Source organism: Littorina saxatilis, linkage group LG17, assembly GCF_037325665.1.
Source record: "Littorina saxatilis isolate snail1 linkage group LG17, US_GU_Lsax_2.0, whole genome shotgun sequence".
Lineage (NCBI taxonomy): Eukaryota > Metazoa > Mollusca > Gastropoda > Littorinimorpha > Littorinidae > Littorina > Littorina saxatilis.
In genome coordinates, this window is record NC_090261.1 from 22,622,700 (window position 1) to 22,639,677 (window position 16,978).

Here is a 16,978-nt window from a genome sequence, read left to right on the forward strand (position 1 = left end):
AACTGGAAGTCAGGCTCTTTGTAAATTGTTACCTATAATTTTGCTTTGTGAGATGGCTGGTACAATTACTCTACTAGTACATAAATGAGAAAGAAGAAGAAGACTAATAGTACAACTTTTTTCCAACTACATGTATCAAGCAACATTTCTTTTCAGTTCTTGTGATAACACCTTTAATCAAAAAACATCTTTGTGTAGCACAGTACATAAAACAGCTTGATATTTCTTTGTGTAGTTTTTTTACTCCCAAAAGTTCATAATTTTTGTTTTGTTATGTTAAAGCATTAACATTGTGGCAATCTAACAAAAATGATGCAAGCGAGAGTCAATATGGAGCTTAATGTTTGCATACATCACTCTGTGTTGACACTCACATTTTTCCCAGCTGTTTCCCTCTGTATTGATCAGACACTATTACATCTTCCACTCGTGCCCGCTGCAAACAGACCACACATTTCTCTGGTTAAATGAGGACACTGAAAGCCACATAAGTATCATCTTGACATAAATGAAGAGTAACTTTGTACTACAGTGGTACCTGTAATGTGAGGCCCCTTCAATGACAGGCCAACTCCCAATAGAGAACATCTGTTTTATGCTTTTCTCTGTTTTTGTTACCAAAGTATACCTGCCATGACAGGCCACTTTTGACTGGCCCTAAGAATGTCCTTTCATCACAGGTACCACTGTACAAACCATGTATCTTTTATGAAAATATGCAAACAAATTATTGAACCACATTTTTACTTGAAAAAAGTTGACCTGAAGTGGATTTTTACCTTCATATGCAGTTATAAACACTTCTTTGGGTACACAAAAGAAAGACAAAAAAGAAAAACAAAACAGCACAAAAGGTCACAGTATAAAAAGTTTGCACTACAACGCATTGAAAAAACAAAACTTAGGCCATATCTTTTTAAATGAATATACTCAGCATTTACACAATTAACATACACATTAAGAAAATGTAATTCTACACCAGTAACATCTTTACAGCAACACACAAGAAATCAGCTTACTGCAGTGGCACTGTGTATAAACTTTTGCTCCTTGATGAGGGAGGCCGATCCTATAACTTGACCCGTAGATTTGTCTTCTATCACCACTATGTAGTATGTGTCCGCGCATGCCTTCATCTTGTTAAATCTGTCTGCAAGAAAAGGAGGGTATTAATATATAAAATACCCTTATGATGCAAGCTCTTTTTTGATGTCATACACTATTACTACTACTTATTAACCTAATGATTAAATCAACAGTACACTTAAAGGAGGGGTGTGTGTTGGAGGGGGGGGGGGGGGGGGGAGGATTTCTAGACAGAAGACCAAGAATTGAATACAAACAAAGAGTAGAAAGGTGAAACAGTAAACAGATCTTGATAAATGGCAAGGAAAAAGCAACTTTAAGAAAAACACAGGCAGGTAAGATACAGGAAAGAGTAAGTGAATTAATAATGAAGCCTCAAATGAGAAAAAAATAATAACAACAAACACATAAGGCCAAAAAAAAAAAAAGGTCTGTTTACGGTAACATAGGGTGAAAAAATAGGGTCGGTAGGTCGGCTTTTTTTTTTTTTTTTTTTTCCATTTTTTTTCTTCCCATTTTTTTTTTCTCCCCTCTCTATGATGTTTCACAGTTCATTTCTTCTCATCAATCCCTGTTTTTGCCCAACATAACTATAAACAGTACTTTGAGCTTACCTCCCTTCTGTCGTCTGCTGTTTGAGCGCAAACAGCTCTATTTTGGATGCGGTTGGTTTTTTTTTTTTCAGACGATCCAAAAAAAAGATTAGGGTCGGGCCTAAAAATTAGGGTTGGTCGGGTTACCGTAAACAGACCTATTTTTTTTTTGGCCTAAGAATGAAGATTCAGAGACATAGAAACAGAGAGAACACCACTTAGAAAACAGAAAGATACACAGATCGACACAGACCAACACAGTGCGTTCAAGAGGATCGAGAGACCAGCTCTCAGGTAAGTGCCAGTTTGCTCACCGGGAGCGAACCACAGGTGAGTTTCAGTTTTCAGGCCCCTGGGACATCTGACACTTGACTGCTGAGAAACGCTGCCAAGGGGTCACTGGTACATCCCACTGGGTTTAACTCCTCTAGTGTTTGCACCCCTACTTTAGGAGACATCTATCTCGCTGAGTTGAGCACACACTGATTTACATGCTGACCTCTCGCCATACTATTGGTTGTAGGATAAATTATGTATAGCTTACAGTCTGAGAGTGAGAGAAAGACAGATAGTGAGAGACAGAGAGAGTGACAGAGACAGCAAGAGTAAGACAGAGAGAATGACAGGTTATGCAGAAAATACTGTGCACAATGGGGAACACACACACACACACAATGACACAAAAATAATGCAATATTAAAAATTAAAAAAAACTTTTAAAAACTGACTTACCTTCATACTGTTCTTGTGACACTTCCCCAACCTTTGTCAACTGTTTTAACAGTTGCAGGTACCCTGCACACACAAATTTGGACATTAAATTTCATTCATGTATTAAAAGCCCACTCCGCCTCCTGAACGCAGCTCGCCTCACTGTCTCAAATCTGGTCAGGCTTTAACATGGGATAAGACCATCCCTCCACTTAGTCACATACCAAAAATAAACAGCTTAGGTAGTCTCTGTGAACAGTTGTATTTTTTAAAGAAATAATTTTGTAAAACGCTCTGCTGCCTTTTTGGGAAATTAATTCCTCAAAAAAATCAAACTCACCACAGCAACCAGTCAGGGTGTTTATTTTTGGTATATGACTAAGTGGAGGTATGGTCTTATCACATGTTTAAAGCCTGACAAAATCTTAGACTGTTTTCACGAGGCGGAGCGGGCTAAGTTACACAGTATTCATCTATCTGTGTATTTGCTTATTTGTTTATTTAATTTGTTGCCTGGTTACCTGTACATATCCTTGCACGTCACTCACACAATAGATAAACTTATGGCCAAAACTCAGTCAGCTGAAAGAGAATTACATTAATCAAATTATAAAGAAAATTTTTCGCCACGCAACAAACATCATAAAATAAGAATTACAAAACAAAAACAAACTGATGAACCTAGAAAAAAAACACCAAAAACACAAAGAAGGGCAAAATCACAATCTACTGATAAAAAGCCCACCATCTGAGTTCTTAAGTCATTCAAAAATGTCATTCACTCAACATCATAGATGGACAAACAGACAGGCAGACACATAAAAAAACCAGACAAATAGACTTATAAACAGAGAGAGAGAGAGAGAGGGATATATTCATTGGTCCATAAATGCCAAACAAAACCTTCTTTAAATAAAAGTATAGTGAGAAACAGTCATGACAAACCATTGTGATAATCTGCAAGTGCGAGAGGTCTCAGCACCAGCCCATCCCCAGGATTCTGTGGTGAGATCCCACCTTTGTAGGTACCTCTACAGGTGCTCAAGTCTAGCGCTGCAAGTATTGCGGGGTCATACAGGTAGACCTCATGCACACCGTTTGTCTGTAACACAAGACAGGCTTTGCTATTGACTAGTGCTTCGTTGTCAGCAGTTTATTGTGACTTCGTCTGGGAAATGACTTCAAATGGGTTTGCAGCCAGAAGCAAGATTATACAGTATGACAAGTGTTTGTAACCAAGTTCGTACTATAACTGTTTCCGAAATGCCTGTGTGTGTGTGGCTGAGAGAGAAAGACAGACAGTAAAAGGAGAGACAGAGACAGACAGAATGTGTGTGTGTGTGTGTAGGAGAGAGAGAGAGAGAGAGAGAGAGAGAGAGAGAGAGAGAGAGAGAGAGAGAGAGAAACAGACAAGGAGAGAGAGAGAGAGAAAGAGACAGAATGAATGTGTGTGTGCATGTTTGTGTGTGCGTGTGCATGTTTGTGTGTGTGTGTGTCGGACTTCAACAGTTAAAAGTGAAGAGTTTCAGTACTGTTACTTGTAGAATCTAACCATACACACGAACTGCAAGGATTGTAGAATGTGATACTCTCACTGTCTATTGGCTTGCTTTAAACACATTCAACAAATGCCACACCAAACATTGAAAAACCCATGTAAACTGTACAATGCCATTGAGCGTTTAACGGCAAGGGGCAATTCGGAGTAATCCTGCATTCCTTTCATCTCACAGTGTGTGCCTAGCGCTGGTGTAATCTTGGCACTAATCCTGGCATAATAATTTCATTGCTCACAGTTCATTCGAAGTCATTTTTATTCCTATCCGGGATAGCACTGTGCTTTTGTCTGAATAGCTGAATTCTATTTTGCTTTGATTTTATTTTATTTTATCATCACGTGTCTTGAAGATCACTCACAAAATAAAACCCTGACAACTTAACTACCCCCGATCGATGTTTAATTCCTAGCTTTTGCCATTGATTATAAACACGTCAAACACTCCCTATAAAGTTATACAGTGGTTTTCAGGCTCAAGCTAAGAAAGCTAAAACTTTGGCTCAACTACGGATACTGTCGGCCCCTCTACTCATAATTCAAATGAAACACAACGCTAAGGTTTAAGACCTATACATTCAAGTAAACAAATGCCGAAATGGCCTGCGACACTTCTCTCAATCTCATCTTGCATCATCAGTAGCCCAGCCACACACAAATTCATCCTAAAATCCAGCAAAAGACTCAATTGAAACAGACGAAATTTTCTTACCTCAGTAGGATTCGCCATTTCTAACTAAAACACTCAAAGAACTACGTCAAGAGCGAACACGGATGTCAAGTAGTCATTTGATCCCTATTCAACGTGGCTTGACGATCGCGAGGTAAGGTGCGTCTGCTCGAGGGAAAGGTGCGAAAGTGTAGTCTCTAACAAAATTTTAATGTTGAAAAGGGCAATAAACTTTGAATTAAAGTAACAGGTAGCATGTTTTATTCCAATTTGATTTGTTTAATTTCACTGTTGAATTGAAGTACAGAGAAAAGTACTTTTATTTGCTTCAAAAGCACAAATTATATAAATGCTTTTGCTATAGAGATTATCATCAAAGACCAAGCATGGCTGCTTCCATGAGAAAGATATGCAGCTGCACGTCAAGCCTGTTTCTCGAAGCTGCGTGCACTGCAAAAGTGTACTTTCCATGCAGAAGAAACATACGTATAGTACCTCTACTGCAGGTTTCGTGGAACTGTGCAAGAGGCCATGTTGCGTCGACGGGGAGACGAACTTTCGTGACCTCCAGATGTCACAGGGGGCTGCCTCCCAAAGCTCCTTTTCGTGAAAGGTTCGATGGAATGACAGTGAAAGCACCCGAATCAGCTCATAATTCATGGCCAGCACTCAGCTCCCCTTTGCACAGATTACTTTTTCCACACAAACATAAAGCCGTTATGTTTCGTTCTTTGTTCCATACCCGTGTCTTGCACTGTAAGAAAAGTTCGATGCAAACAGAAAGTAAAAAGGAAAGCACAGCATACGACACTGATACCAGCAACGACCACGGTCCAATCGGTGAAGTGAAGTCCAGGACAAAACCAGAGGATGACACGGACATACACGACAGTATTGGGAAGCAGGAAAAAGTATGTTTACATCATACCTGATATTTTGATAAGTACGTCTGAACAGTAGCTTGATTGGAGGGTAGATAAAAGGGCAGGATCCGGGGGGGGGGGGGGGGGTTTAAGTGTGGAGAGGAAGGTTGGAACGTCAGTCATTGAAGCAAAGATAGATTATGTGTCTGTGTGTGTGCATGTGTCTGTATGAAATGATACCTCAGACTTTTTCAAGGTTTCAATAATTTTAGGCATAGGTCATAATTTATGTATATTATGATTTTGTTTAATGACACTGCGCTCTTTTCCAGAAAGAGAACATCAAAACAATCCCAAATCTGTTGACGACGCTGCGCATGGCTTCCGCTCCACTGCTGGGGTACTTGGTGATGTGTGAAAGTTTTGGGTTGGCGCTCGGCCTCTTTGCCATAGCTGGCGTCACAGACATGGTCAGTCTTTGATCTTTTCTGTCTTCTTGTTGACACTGATAGAATGATTATAATAACTGAACATTGAGTTTTTAGAAAAGAGCTTTAGTTTAAATTACTCAATGGCGACAAGCAATTAATTTAGTTCAGTGTTGAAGAATTGTTTGCCATCTGGAAGTCTTGTCGTATGCATGTGTCCAGAGGACTGCAACTCTTGAGAATGTTTAAAAGTTAACCCTAGATAGATGCAGGATTCCAGATTAGGCTTTTAAGGGAGGGGTGAGGGGGCGGGGGAGAGTGATTTGGGGGGGGGGGGGGCGTGTGTTTGCGTGTGTGTATGAATATCTCTGGTAGTACATATATATGTAGCTGGTCTTAACATATAAATGCTGCTGCTCTGAGAGAGAAAAAGTTCTTGTATCAAACAGTATCTTTGGTAAACATATATAAGCTGTTTTCAGTAATTTAAGCTTGTGAAGCAGTATCGTTTTTGGACCTGATCAAAGCCTAGAGAAAAATGTAGTACTTGAAGTTCTACTGAACGCAAGGAACACACATGTGATGAAGCTGGTGTTTGTGTGCAGTTGGACGGGTATATTGCCCGCAACTTTCCAAACCAAATATCAGCACTGGGGTCAGCCCTGGATCCATTGGCTGACAAGCTGCTGGTGACCATTCTGACCATTTCAATGACATCAGTTGGGCTCATTCCAGGTAAGACAAAGTGTGTACAGTGGAACCCCCCTTTTAAGTCCTCCCAAACATCAGGAATTAAAATGGAGGGATCGATCAAGTCCTAAAATCAAGGTTAATTTACAGGCATTATGAACAGAAAGTCTGAAGAAGCAATTAAGATCTTAAAAGGTGGGGGGGGGGGGGGGGTCTTAAAACTAGGGATCCTATTGGGGGTTTCACTGTTTTCATTATGCATACCGCCAGAGAAAAAAAAACGTTCTTCAGAGATGTATATATGTATAGGTTACAACACGAGTGGTTTTTTATATGGCTTGTATTTCAGTCAAGACCCAGCGGATGAATATCATCGGGAGACACGAGCCTCTGGCGAGTGGCTCTCGATTGATATTCCCGCTGGGTCTTGACTGAAATACAAGCCATATAAAAAACCACTCGTGTTGTAATCTGTATATCCCATTCTACCATCAAACACAAAGTGTAGACTACTAGCGGCACTGTTGCGATCTGTGCAGGGTAAAACTGTTGCCAGCGAGACTTAGCCCTTTTGCAACCTTAAACTAAGTGACCGTCGCTGAAAAAATAAAACGAATGAGTGCATCGATAAGTACGCGGTAACACTACTTTCAGACCATTTAAAAGCTTTAAGTAAAGGTTCATAAGTTGCAAGAAAGTAATGAAGTCGAATAGAAATTAATTTAGTTGAAGCGCACAATTCTTTTGTTTTGCGTTTCAGGTCGGCAGAACGGGCGAAACGGGTTTGGGACCCATTTGGCTTACTCGATTCAGAATTGATTCCACGTTGTTTTTCTCGAACGTGTGTAATTAGGCTTATTGACAGAGAAGCAAATCTTAGGGAACAAATATGTAGGTTTAGATTTAACCATTTGCTCCCTATTTGAAATGTATCTACGTGATAAACTGTTTTGCGAGTGTGTTTGCATGGATGAACTTAAACTGGTATGGCTGAGAGGAAAACGCGACCGACACGTCTGTCACCGCCGATTGATTGCATTTTGAAGGAATATGACTGGATTACGGAAAAATATGTGGACTTACTGCAGAGCCAGGCAAAAGAGTAGACTTGCTCGCAAAACACGTGAAACAGCCGATGTTTGATAGCTGAAGGCGCACACCAAAACACACTACCGACAGATTCTCAAAAGTCGTCTGCTAACGATGCAAGGGGAGGGTACTCGTGTTTTTGTTTTGGTTCGCTAGCATCTGGTTATCTTGTAAGTTGAATGTTCGTTTTTTTCGACCTGCATTGCTTTCATAATGAAAGAAACATTTGCTTATTGCATCTCATACATCAGATCAGTTCTGAGATTCATTTTTGCGTGCAACTGATATGGTTTTCTGAGCCGTGCAATACGATTTTAGAACTTCATACAAATGTGTCACATTGTTCGGCGCGAGGTCAAAGGTCGGGAGGAAAGTAGTCCTTTGCCCAAATCGGAATCTGCACTATCATATATTTTTTGGAGTCCATGATGTATTTATTGAGCTATAAAAATACAACATATATACCCATACTGAAGTAACAGAGACAAAGAAGGGAGGTCATGGGATATATATATATATACAAGATGTATATATATGTCGTATCCATTCTGTACAATTTGCGCATTATGTACAATGAGCAGCATATCTTGCACATTGTATACAATGAGCAAGGCCATAAAGTTGCACATTGTATACAATGTGCACCGAGTGAGCAAGAAAATGGGTGATTTTGCAGACTGAATAGTAGCTTACTGTCCCAATCTGTATGTTGTTCGACCTTTTGTTTCAGTGCCTCTGACAGGTTTGATCGTCTTCCGCGACATTTCTCTGATCGCTGGTGGTTTCTACATCAGGTATCGCTCACTTCCACCTCCTGTGAGTTGTCTTGACTTTTGCCGCTGTTCTCCTGATATCCTATGTTTTATGCTGCTAAATCTATTTTCTCACTGCAATCAAAACAAATTTCAGAGTTGCATGATAACTTCTGGATGTTGCAAATACAAAATTCACAGTTTTTACAAGTGCTATTTAAAGATTTTTTCTTTTTAGAGCTGAAGGTTGTAACTTGAATAAACAGAGAAAAAAAGAATCAACAGACTCAAAGAATCTCTGCATACATTGAACCCAATTGAAACAGCGAGTATGGTTTTTTTCCAGATCACATTGTCCCGCTACTTTGACATCTCCTATGCTACTGTCAGCGTGTCACCAACGTTTATCAGCAAGGTATGCTTTAGCACAGTGTAGCATGATGTTGACATTTTCCCACTTCTTTTATTTAGCATAGTCTTTGAGAATGCAGACATAATGTTTGATGTACCTCTCTGCCTCTCACACCCCTCTGCCTTTAAAAACTGAAGTGATGTACTATGTCTTCGTTAATTAAATATTGTGTAGATTATTTGGCAAATGATCATCAGTACTGAAATGTAGTGGAGGCTCTTTTGTCTTAATGAACGCACATATATTTTGAAAAGCAGACGTGGCTCACACAGTCACTCTCATCTAGTGATACTTGTGAAGGGAGGACACTCTAATTGGGACCTGTCACGCATGAACGTCTACTTTGCAGGTGCCCTTTCATGGCAGGGAGGCTTGTGTTAACAGAACAAGAAAGAAGGGAATGGCGTGTCTTATTCAGATGTGTTCTTTTCATCCGATAGGTTGCACAGTTCAGGAGTACCTGCGTCTGTGTGGCCCCACCAATAAAAGGACACCTTCTGTTATCCCTTCTTCCGGGGGGGGGGGGGGGGGGAGTTTGCCCAGTCGGTAGAGGCGCTGGCTTTAAAACCGGTTGTTACTATCAGCGTAGGTTCAACCCCCAAGTTCGGCGCGGGATGTGTGTCCCAGAGTAAACTTTGTGCACACTCTCCTCGGTGTCCGAACACCCCCGTGTGCACGCATGCGCACGATAAAGATCCCAGGGTCACAGCGAAAGCCTCAGGCCTTGGAAACACGAATACATGCAAGCAAAAATATGAAGCCTGGGTGTCCGTTCGGCCAACAGCCAATAAAGTAACCATTTCAGCACTGACCCAAGACGACCCAACCCGGTCCCTAGCCCATTTCAGGTCTCCTCTAGCAGCCGGCAGCCAGCTGTCTACATCCCCCCCCCCCCCCCCCCCCCCCCCCCGCATTTTTATTTTTCATACAAAGCCGGGTTTTCCCGTGTAACATGCCCCTAATGGCTTTGCCGTGAGGGCGTAAAACTTACATTTTCTCATCCCTTCTTCTATTATCTCTACCAAAATATACCTGTCATGACAGGCCACCTGTAATGTAGGGACACTTTTGGATGGTCCGAAGGGTGTCCTTTCATGGCAGGTACCGCTGTACAGGTAAGGCTTCAATAAAACTTCCTTGAGCTGCTGTTTGAATATGACATGTTTGTTTCAGCTGAACACAGCCTTGCAGCTGTCTCTGGTGGCATTTTCCCTGGCAGCTCCAGTCTTTGGTTTCATGGATCATGTCTGTCTTCAGGCTTTGTGGTAAGCATTTAAAGGAATACACGTTTTCCGGAATCAACTCTGTCTGGGTTTTATGCCCTGTGGAAGAGGCGTAGTCCTTGAATGTGAGTCCGATAACATCATCTAGTGAACAATCAGCTTCAATGTGCATCTTTTGAAAAGAATAAAACATCATATTGTATGGACACTGCGAAAACCGTGACAAGATTATTTGTGAACATTGTGTGTTACTTTGAGAATTAAAAAAAATTAAAATTAAATAAATACTTCTGAATTCATGATCTTGGTCGTATAGAAAACTAGTTAGCCCATGTGTGACTACAACATTAACTGCCAAAGGCACCTCCTTCTGAAGAACTCTGCATGCATTTGTGTGCATTTTGTGCTCAACCATACCCTTTTTCATGAAGTGCTGTACAATTTTTGATGATGAGTGTTTTTAACTTGGATGTCTAAGAGCCAAGGAGAATGCATGGTTTGTGAACATTACATTGTATTTGCATTAATGTCCTGAAGTGTTGTGCTTATGATCTAACAAGGGAAAAATTCTCTGATTACAGGTATTCAACAGGCGCAACAACATTCATGTCCGGAATGGATTACTTGTGGTCTTGGAAGAAATATGTGAGATTGCTTGCAAAAGACCAGTCTGATTTATAGTTCTAAGGAAATTCTCTGTACAAAACTAAGGTGGTGTGTGTGTGTGTGTGTGTGTATACACATGCATGTATGCACGCATATATGTGTGTGTGTTTGTGTGTATGTGAGTGAGAGAGAGAAAGAGGGAGAGGGAGAGAATGTGTGTTTGTATACATGTGTGTGTGTGTGTGTGTGTGTGTGTGTGTGTGTGTGTGTGTGTGTGTGTGTGTGTGCGTGAGGGATTTTGCAGCCAGCGCAGTGAAGATAAAGAGGGGAAAAAAAAATCTGCTCGCGCGGCAGCAAGCAGGATGTCTCTGAACTGAGTATTGTGTGAAGATTTTTGTTATGTGTGTATTTGAATGTAACGGTCATCTGCTTTGATCATGATGAAAAATACATAATCTATGTCTTCCAGAATAATACCAAAAAAGTGTCGTTCATGTGTGTAAGTGTGTGTGTTTGTGAGAGAGATGGAGGGTGTCTGTGTAGTGTGTGTGAAGTCCCCCCCTCCCCCCCCCCCCCTCTACTAGTTATAGGTCCTTCCAGCGATTGTTCCTGCAGCTGAGGTTTTTCTTATGAAGAGATTGTTGTTGTTTTATGATAGTCAAGTGAATGGTGCAAAATTATCTGCAGTTAATTAATACACAAACAGAAACCCATCTCTGAAACAACATGCGAATGGGAGAATGCAGCAGAAGGGAGAAAAGACAAAATTAAAGACTAACAAGCCTTGAATTTCTTGATGTTTTATTTTCTGGGCTGAATTTCATTTTAGTAAGTAGAAATGCATTTACATTCACCCTCATACACAAGCTATATATATATATACTAGAGGAATACCCGGCTTCGCCGGGGTGAATCGCGAGACAGAGACAGACAGCGTGGCGGTTCATCACAATCACCTCTGCAAGCGAAGTCCTGTCAAACGGGATTGAGAATTTTAGAGCTTATTTCTTAGCCCTATATTATCTGTTGTGGCTTCTCAAATGCCAGAACATACAGACAGACGAAAGCCGCTAGACCCCATCACAAACAGAACTCTACAATCAACAGGTTTTAGTCCCACACACACACACACCAACACACACACAGAGAAGCCGTATCTATATATATGTATATCTATATCTATAAATATATAGAGATAGGTGAGAGTGTATTTTTTGCGTGGCTATAAATTGATTCGACCTTTTCACTTTGACAGTAAGAACAACTTACGGGTGCAAGGGAAGTGTTCTGGACAGCGCAGTGACATTCTAAAAATAGTACCTCAGAAACGGGAATTTGGGGTGAACGGCGCGACAGAGACAGACAGCGTGGCGGTTCACCACAATCACCTTTGAAAGGCGAAGTCCTGTCAAACGGGATTGAGAATTTTTGAGCTTATTTCTTAGCCCTATATCATCTGCTGTGGCTTCTCACATGCCAGAACATACAGACAGACAAAAGCCGCTAGACCCCATCACAAACAGAACTCTATAATACATAGGTTTTTGCCCACACACACACACAAACACACACACAGAGAAGCCGTATATATATATATAATATGTATATCTATATCTATAAATATATAGAGATAGGTGAGTGTATTTTTTGCGTGGCTATAAATTGATTCGACCTTTTCACTTTGACAGTAAGAACAACTTTACGGGTGCAAGGGAAGCGTTCTGGACAGCGCAGTGACATTCTAAAAATAGTACCTCAGAAACGGGAATTTGGGGTGAACGGCGCGACAGAGACAGACAGCGTGGCGGTTCACCACAATCACGTTTGAAAGGCGAAGTCCTGTCAAACGGGATTGAGAATTTTAGAGCTTATTTCTTAGCCCTATATTACCTGCTGTGGCTTCTCACATGCCAGAACATACAGACAGACAAAAGCCGCTAGACCCCATCACAAACAGAACTCTATAATACATAGGTTTTTGCCTACACACACACACAAACACACACACACACAGAGAAGCCGTATATATATATGCATATCTGTATCTATAAATATATAGAGATAGGTGAGAGTGTATTTTTCGCGTGGCTATAAATTGATTCGACCTTTTCACTTTGACAGTAAGAACAACTTACGGGTGCAAGGGAAGCGTTGTGGACAGCGCAGTGGACAGCGCAGTGACATTCTAAAAATAGTAATAGTAACTTAGAACTGAACGGGAAAGCCACACGAAGGAAGGGAGATAAACGCCAAACACTGGAGAAGATAAGGAAGAGTTACTTATAATGGTGAAATGAACGCAAAAACGAAAATGAGTTCAGCGCTGCGCGCTGAGAGCACGTGTTGAAATATCTCATCAATGATATTGTGTCCGGGGTGTAGCTGAATACGGTGTCCAAATTTGAAAAAGATCCACCGAGAACTTTGGCGTTGTGATGTGGTGTAGCGGCTATGGTGTGTCGGTATGGGGGCCCGGGTAAGCTGAGGTGGAACCAAAATAGCTGAGGTGGAACCAAAATCGGTTCCGCGCTGCGCGCTGAGAGCACTTGTTGAAATATCTCATCGATGAGGTTGTGTCCGGGGTCTCTCTGAATAAGCCCACCAAATTTGAAGCAGATCCATCGAGAACCTTGGCCGCGCATCGCGCACAGACACACAGACAGACAGACAGACAGACAGACAGACACTAGTCGTATATATATATAGATATATATCCAGCCTTGTGGTGCATCCAGAGACAGAACCATTACTCCGATAATCCCATCTTACTGATTTTGTTCCGTTCAAAGCTTTGACATTTGTCCCTATTTACAAGGTGTGTTTGTGCGTAGCTGTGTGCGAGCATTTTATGAGAGCAGAATAATTTGAAAGTTTCTAAAAACAGTCACACTCGTGTTAGATTTAAGAACATCCATATTGCACTTTCAGAGAAAACAAATAAACAGAAAAACAATCTCGTCTTCCCATCACCTTCTCTCTCTCTCTCTCTCTCTCTCTCTCTCTCTCTCTCTCTCTCTCTCTCTCTCTCTCTCTCTCTCTCTCTCTCTTCTTCCCCTAAACAATAGTGGCAAGAGTCAAATAAATACACAAATCAAATGTAATATAATCTCAGACAACAGTCAAACAACCTCGCACAACATGCCAAAACACAGCCAGCAGCCACCTCCCCTCATCACCCCCCCCCCCCCCCCAACTCTTCCATCCAAAAAATACTGTCCTTTGTTCCTTCTATGTTTTCAATGCACTCATACATGGTACACGGACACACAAAAATTAATAATGATGATAATTATCACACAAAAATGTATTGCACGGCAGATGGCAGGGCGTGACAGCGCCATTGCGAAGTGTATCAAGACTCGTGCAGCATGCGTTGCTCATCTCCGCTTGCTTATCACGAAAATCCTGGAAAAATAAATCAAACAAAAGTCATAAGCTATACAAGATGTAACCAACAAAATGATATGGTAAATGTGTGAAAGACTCAACAAAGGAGTCTTACTCACATCAATTCTTCGTTCAATTACTCAAACAGTCAATCAATAAACTCATCAATGACTCCACGAAAGAGGCCGAGCTTGTAGGTGAACAATAGATGGGGATATGTACGGGACGAAGAGACTAAAACAGTGAAAGAGATCATAAAACAATCTTGTGAAACCTTCAATAGTGCAACGATAGTCACTTCACAGTTAACTTTTACGGGGCGCAATTCCCGTATAACTTGCATAAGCTTCTATACACTTGCCGCTCAATTGTTTAGTTCGCGTTAGTTGCAAATAAAACTGTCTTGTCCTTGAAGGCAACTTTCAGTATATAGCCCATTACCTGGTCGTTTTGAAATCGCACAGCCTGGGTATCGATACATTTTTATGAAAGAACACACACTGAGATACACAGAAACACACACACACAACAACACACACTCACGCACACTGGCAACCACAACCACAAACACACACACACACGCACGCACGCACACACACACACCCACATCAGTCCCCCCCACACACACACATCAGCCCCACCCCCACGCACACACACACACACACACCACACCGTATACCGTGGTTGCACTAGGCAAACTCTGTCCAAAGCGGTTGCACCCTTATTTTTCTGTCCGAAGGGAGACACGCGACGGAAGTTTCTGCACAAAATCACCTGTAATTCCTCACAAATGACATATCATCACAAAACTACCGTTTGTACTTTGGCCTAAGGTGTCATAGCATCATATCATCGATTTGTTTCATTGCTTCAATGTGTTTGTGAACGTTAATGGCCTTCAAGTATTTACACATTTCAAGCGCATTATGTGCACATTTTGACTTTCCGCAGTTACTAGGGAAATTCAAGCACATGACTCGAGAAAGGCTACACGCTATTGTAATACCCAATATTGACGGACTGTGTGATGATATCTTCTGCTATGGTCTGTTGAAAAAAATGGACTTACTCGGTTTTGTCAGCACACGGCAGGCCGCTGAGGCAAACACCCATTGTAGTTTCTTTGGCTGAGGGCAGAACTCGGAGTTTACGAAACCCGAAAACTATGCACAGACACACCTTTTGAAAATGTCTCTCATAAAACCTCTTTGACATTGTGTTTAATACTGTACCTTAACTCAACAGTAAAAGCAATAAGAATTTACGGCTTGTAAGTGAATTAACTATGCCAGTGAATAATCGCACGCGAAGCCAGTTTAAATGGTTGCACATGACAAGAAAATTGGTTGGTTAAAATCAACAAGGGCCCAAGCTATGTTTTAATAAAAGAACTTGAGGGGTACGGAAACATGTTTTGTTTGGGATACATGTATGACATGTATTGCAAAATATTTGTTTGTTTGTTTGTTCGTTCATGGGCTTAAACTCCCACGGCTTTTACGTGTATGGCCGTTTTTACCCCGCCATTTGGCAGCGGCATACGCCGTTTTCGGGGGAAGCATGCTGGATATTTTCGTGTTTCTACAACCCACCGAACTCTGACATGGATTACAGGATCTTTTCCGTGCTCAGTTGGTCTTGTGCTTGCGTGTACACGAAGGGGGATAAGGCACTAGCAGGTCTGCACATTAGTGGGAGATCGGAAAAATCGACTTCGGAAAACATCGACCTTCCGATTAGGAGGCCGATATCTTATCCACTAGGCCACTGCGCCCGTCTGCAAAGTATTTGATACGCCGGTATTTTCGTATTTACAGTGGTGCCTGTGTTAAAGGGGGAATACCAAGTAGTCCGGGCCTTGGGGAATACCATTTGGACCAGCCATGAGTGTTGAACCATATTGCACGCAGGGTGTCTTTCGGCACATTTTAAGAAGAAAATGATAATGAAAGAAACAACAAAAGTTTTTTTTCAAGCGATTTGTCCGCAATTTGCACGTAAGACACGTAAGAGTATACCTCTTCATTTATTTACAGCGCTTGATCTGTTCCCCTATTTCATTGAGTGTGTGTGTGTGTATGTTAATGCGTCCTTGTAAAATAAAGTGCAGCCTGCAGTTCACTTCAGCTCGCGGGTTTTATGTGGTATGTCTGTAATTTTTTTCCTCGTTCCTCTTAGTCTGTCGGCCAGTGACCACTTGGGTCAACCCGACGGGGTTGGGGTTGCTACCACACTTTTTTGACAGATTTTAACGATAGAATTCTAAATCTAGAGTCTTGGGGCTTTCCGTTACACCGCTTTTGAGAAAAACGTGGTTTTGTGTGCGTATTTTTTTTCTTTGTGCTTACTATTCCCGTTTAGAGGGTTGGGTTCATTAAGCGGGCATAGAAGTTGAACCGCTTGTCTGACATTCTTTAACGGCATATCATTGGAAAGGTAAGGTAATCATACAGATTTTGACGTCAATTAAAATGACGTCACGTTGTTCGTGTTTATGTAGTGATGACGTATTTTTGTTTCTTCAAAATATCGACATCAGCAAAGTGTTTCATTTAAATCATTTGAAAATATGCAAGACATAAAATACAACTATACAGTTTTAATCGGAAGTAAGTAAAACATGTTATAGTGCATCCTAATAGGGGAAGGGCCCCTAATATGACTAATATGGACCACTTTTTGTTAACTAGCTTGGTTTTTTTTGTGCAAAGCCGTTTCATTTTGTGTTTGGTAGTTGTTCTCTCTTTCGTAAATCTTGAAGACTAATTAGAGAGAACTAGCGTTTACAGTCATTCGCTAAAAATAAAATACAGAAAAAAATCACAACTGGTCCATATTAGGGGCATGGACGCTTAATATGGACCAGTGATGAGACCTTCGAGAATCACTGTAAAAAGCCCTGTTTTCTTCAAA

At 41.2% G+C, this 16,978-nt stretch overlaps 2 protein-coding genes and 1 long non-coding RNA gene across 3 annotated transcripts in view; 1 reads left to right on the forward strand and 2 right to left on the reverse strand.

Annotated features, from left to right (window-relative positions):
* The window catches only part of LOC138952132 (glucosamine 6-phosphate N-acetyltransferase-like), an 11,287-nt gene extending 6,487 nt beyond the window's left edge, over positions 1 to 4,800 (reverse strand). Inside the window, exons 1-5 of the mRNA XM_070323727.1 lie at positions 4,658 to 4,800; positions 3,336 to 3,492; positions 2,412 to 2,474; positions 1,020 to 1,150; positions 375 to 436 (exon numbers count right to left, since the gene is read on the reverse strand). Of these exons, the coding sequence (XP_070179828.1) occupies positions 375 to 436; positions 1,020 to 1,150; positions 2,412 to 2,474; positions 3,336 to 3,492; positions 4,658 to 4,675 (431 nt within the window). The 5' untranslated portion in view covers positions 4,676 to 4,800. The remainder of the gene's footprint in view (positions 1 to 374; positions 437 to 1,019; positions 1,151 to 2,411; positions 2,475 to 3,335; positions 3,493 to 4,657) is intronic.
* Positions 4,801 to 4,992: 192 nt separating this feature from the next.
* Positions 4,993 to 11,001, forward strand: LOC138952128 (probable cardiolipin synthase (CMP-forming)). Its single transcript, XM_070323724.1, has 7 exons — positions 4,993 to 5,526; positions 5,811 to 5,948; positions 6,512 to 6,641; positions 8,416 to 8,501; positions 8,784 to 8,852; positions 10,023 to 10,114; positions 10,654 to 11,001. Exons 1-7 carry the CDS (start codon positions 5,002 to 5,004, stop codon positions 10,751 to 10,753), a joined length of 1,140 nt encoding a protein of 379 aa, XP_070179825.1. The 5' UTR covers positions 4,993 to 5,001; the 3' UTR covers positions 10,754 to 11,001.
* Positions 11,002 to 13,854: 2,853 nt separating this feature from the next.
* Positions 13,855 to 15,963, reverse strand: LOC138952136 (uncharacterized). The gene is made up of 3 exons (XR_011451307.1): positions 15,135 to 15,963; positions 14,745 to 14,825; positions 13,855 to 14,083 (listed from the first exon to the last, which is right to left on the reverse strand). It is a non-coding gene; the product is annotated as an uncharacterized lncRNA (long non-coding RNA).
* Positions 15,964 to 16,978: the final 1,015 nt, after the last annotated feature.

Coding starts and splice junctions, on each gene's coding strand:
- LOC138952128 (XM_070323724.1), top strand. CDS start 5,002: ATGGCTGCTTCCATGAGAAAGATATGCAGCTGCACGTCAAGCCTGTTT. Junction 5,527..5,810: donor GTATTGGGAAGCAGGAAAAA/GTATGTTTACAT, acceptor GCTCTTTTCCAG/AAAGAGAACATCAAAACAAT. Junction 8,502..8,783: donor ATCGCTCACTTCCACCTCCT/GTGAGTTGTCTT, acceptor GTTTTTTTCCAG/ATCACATTGTCCCGCTACTT.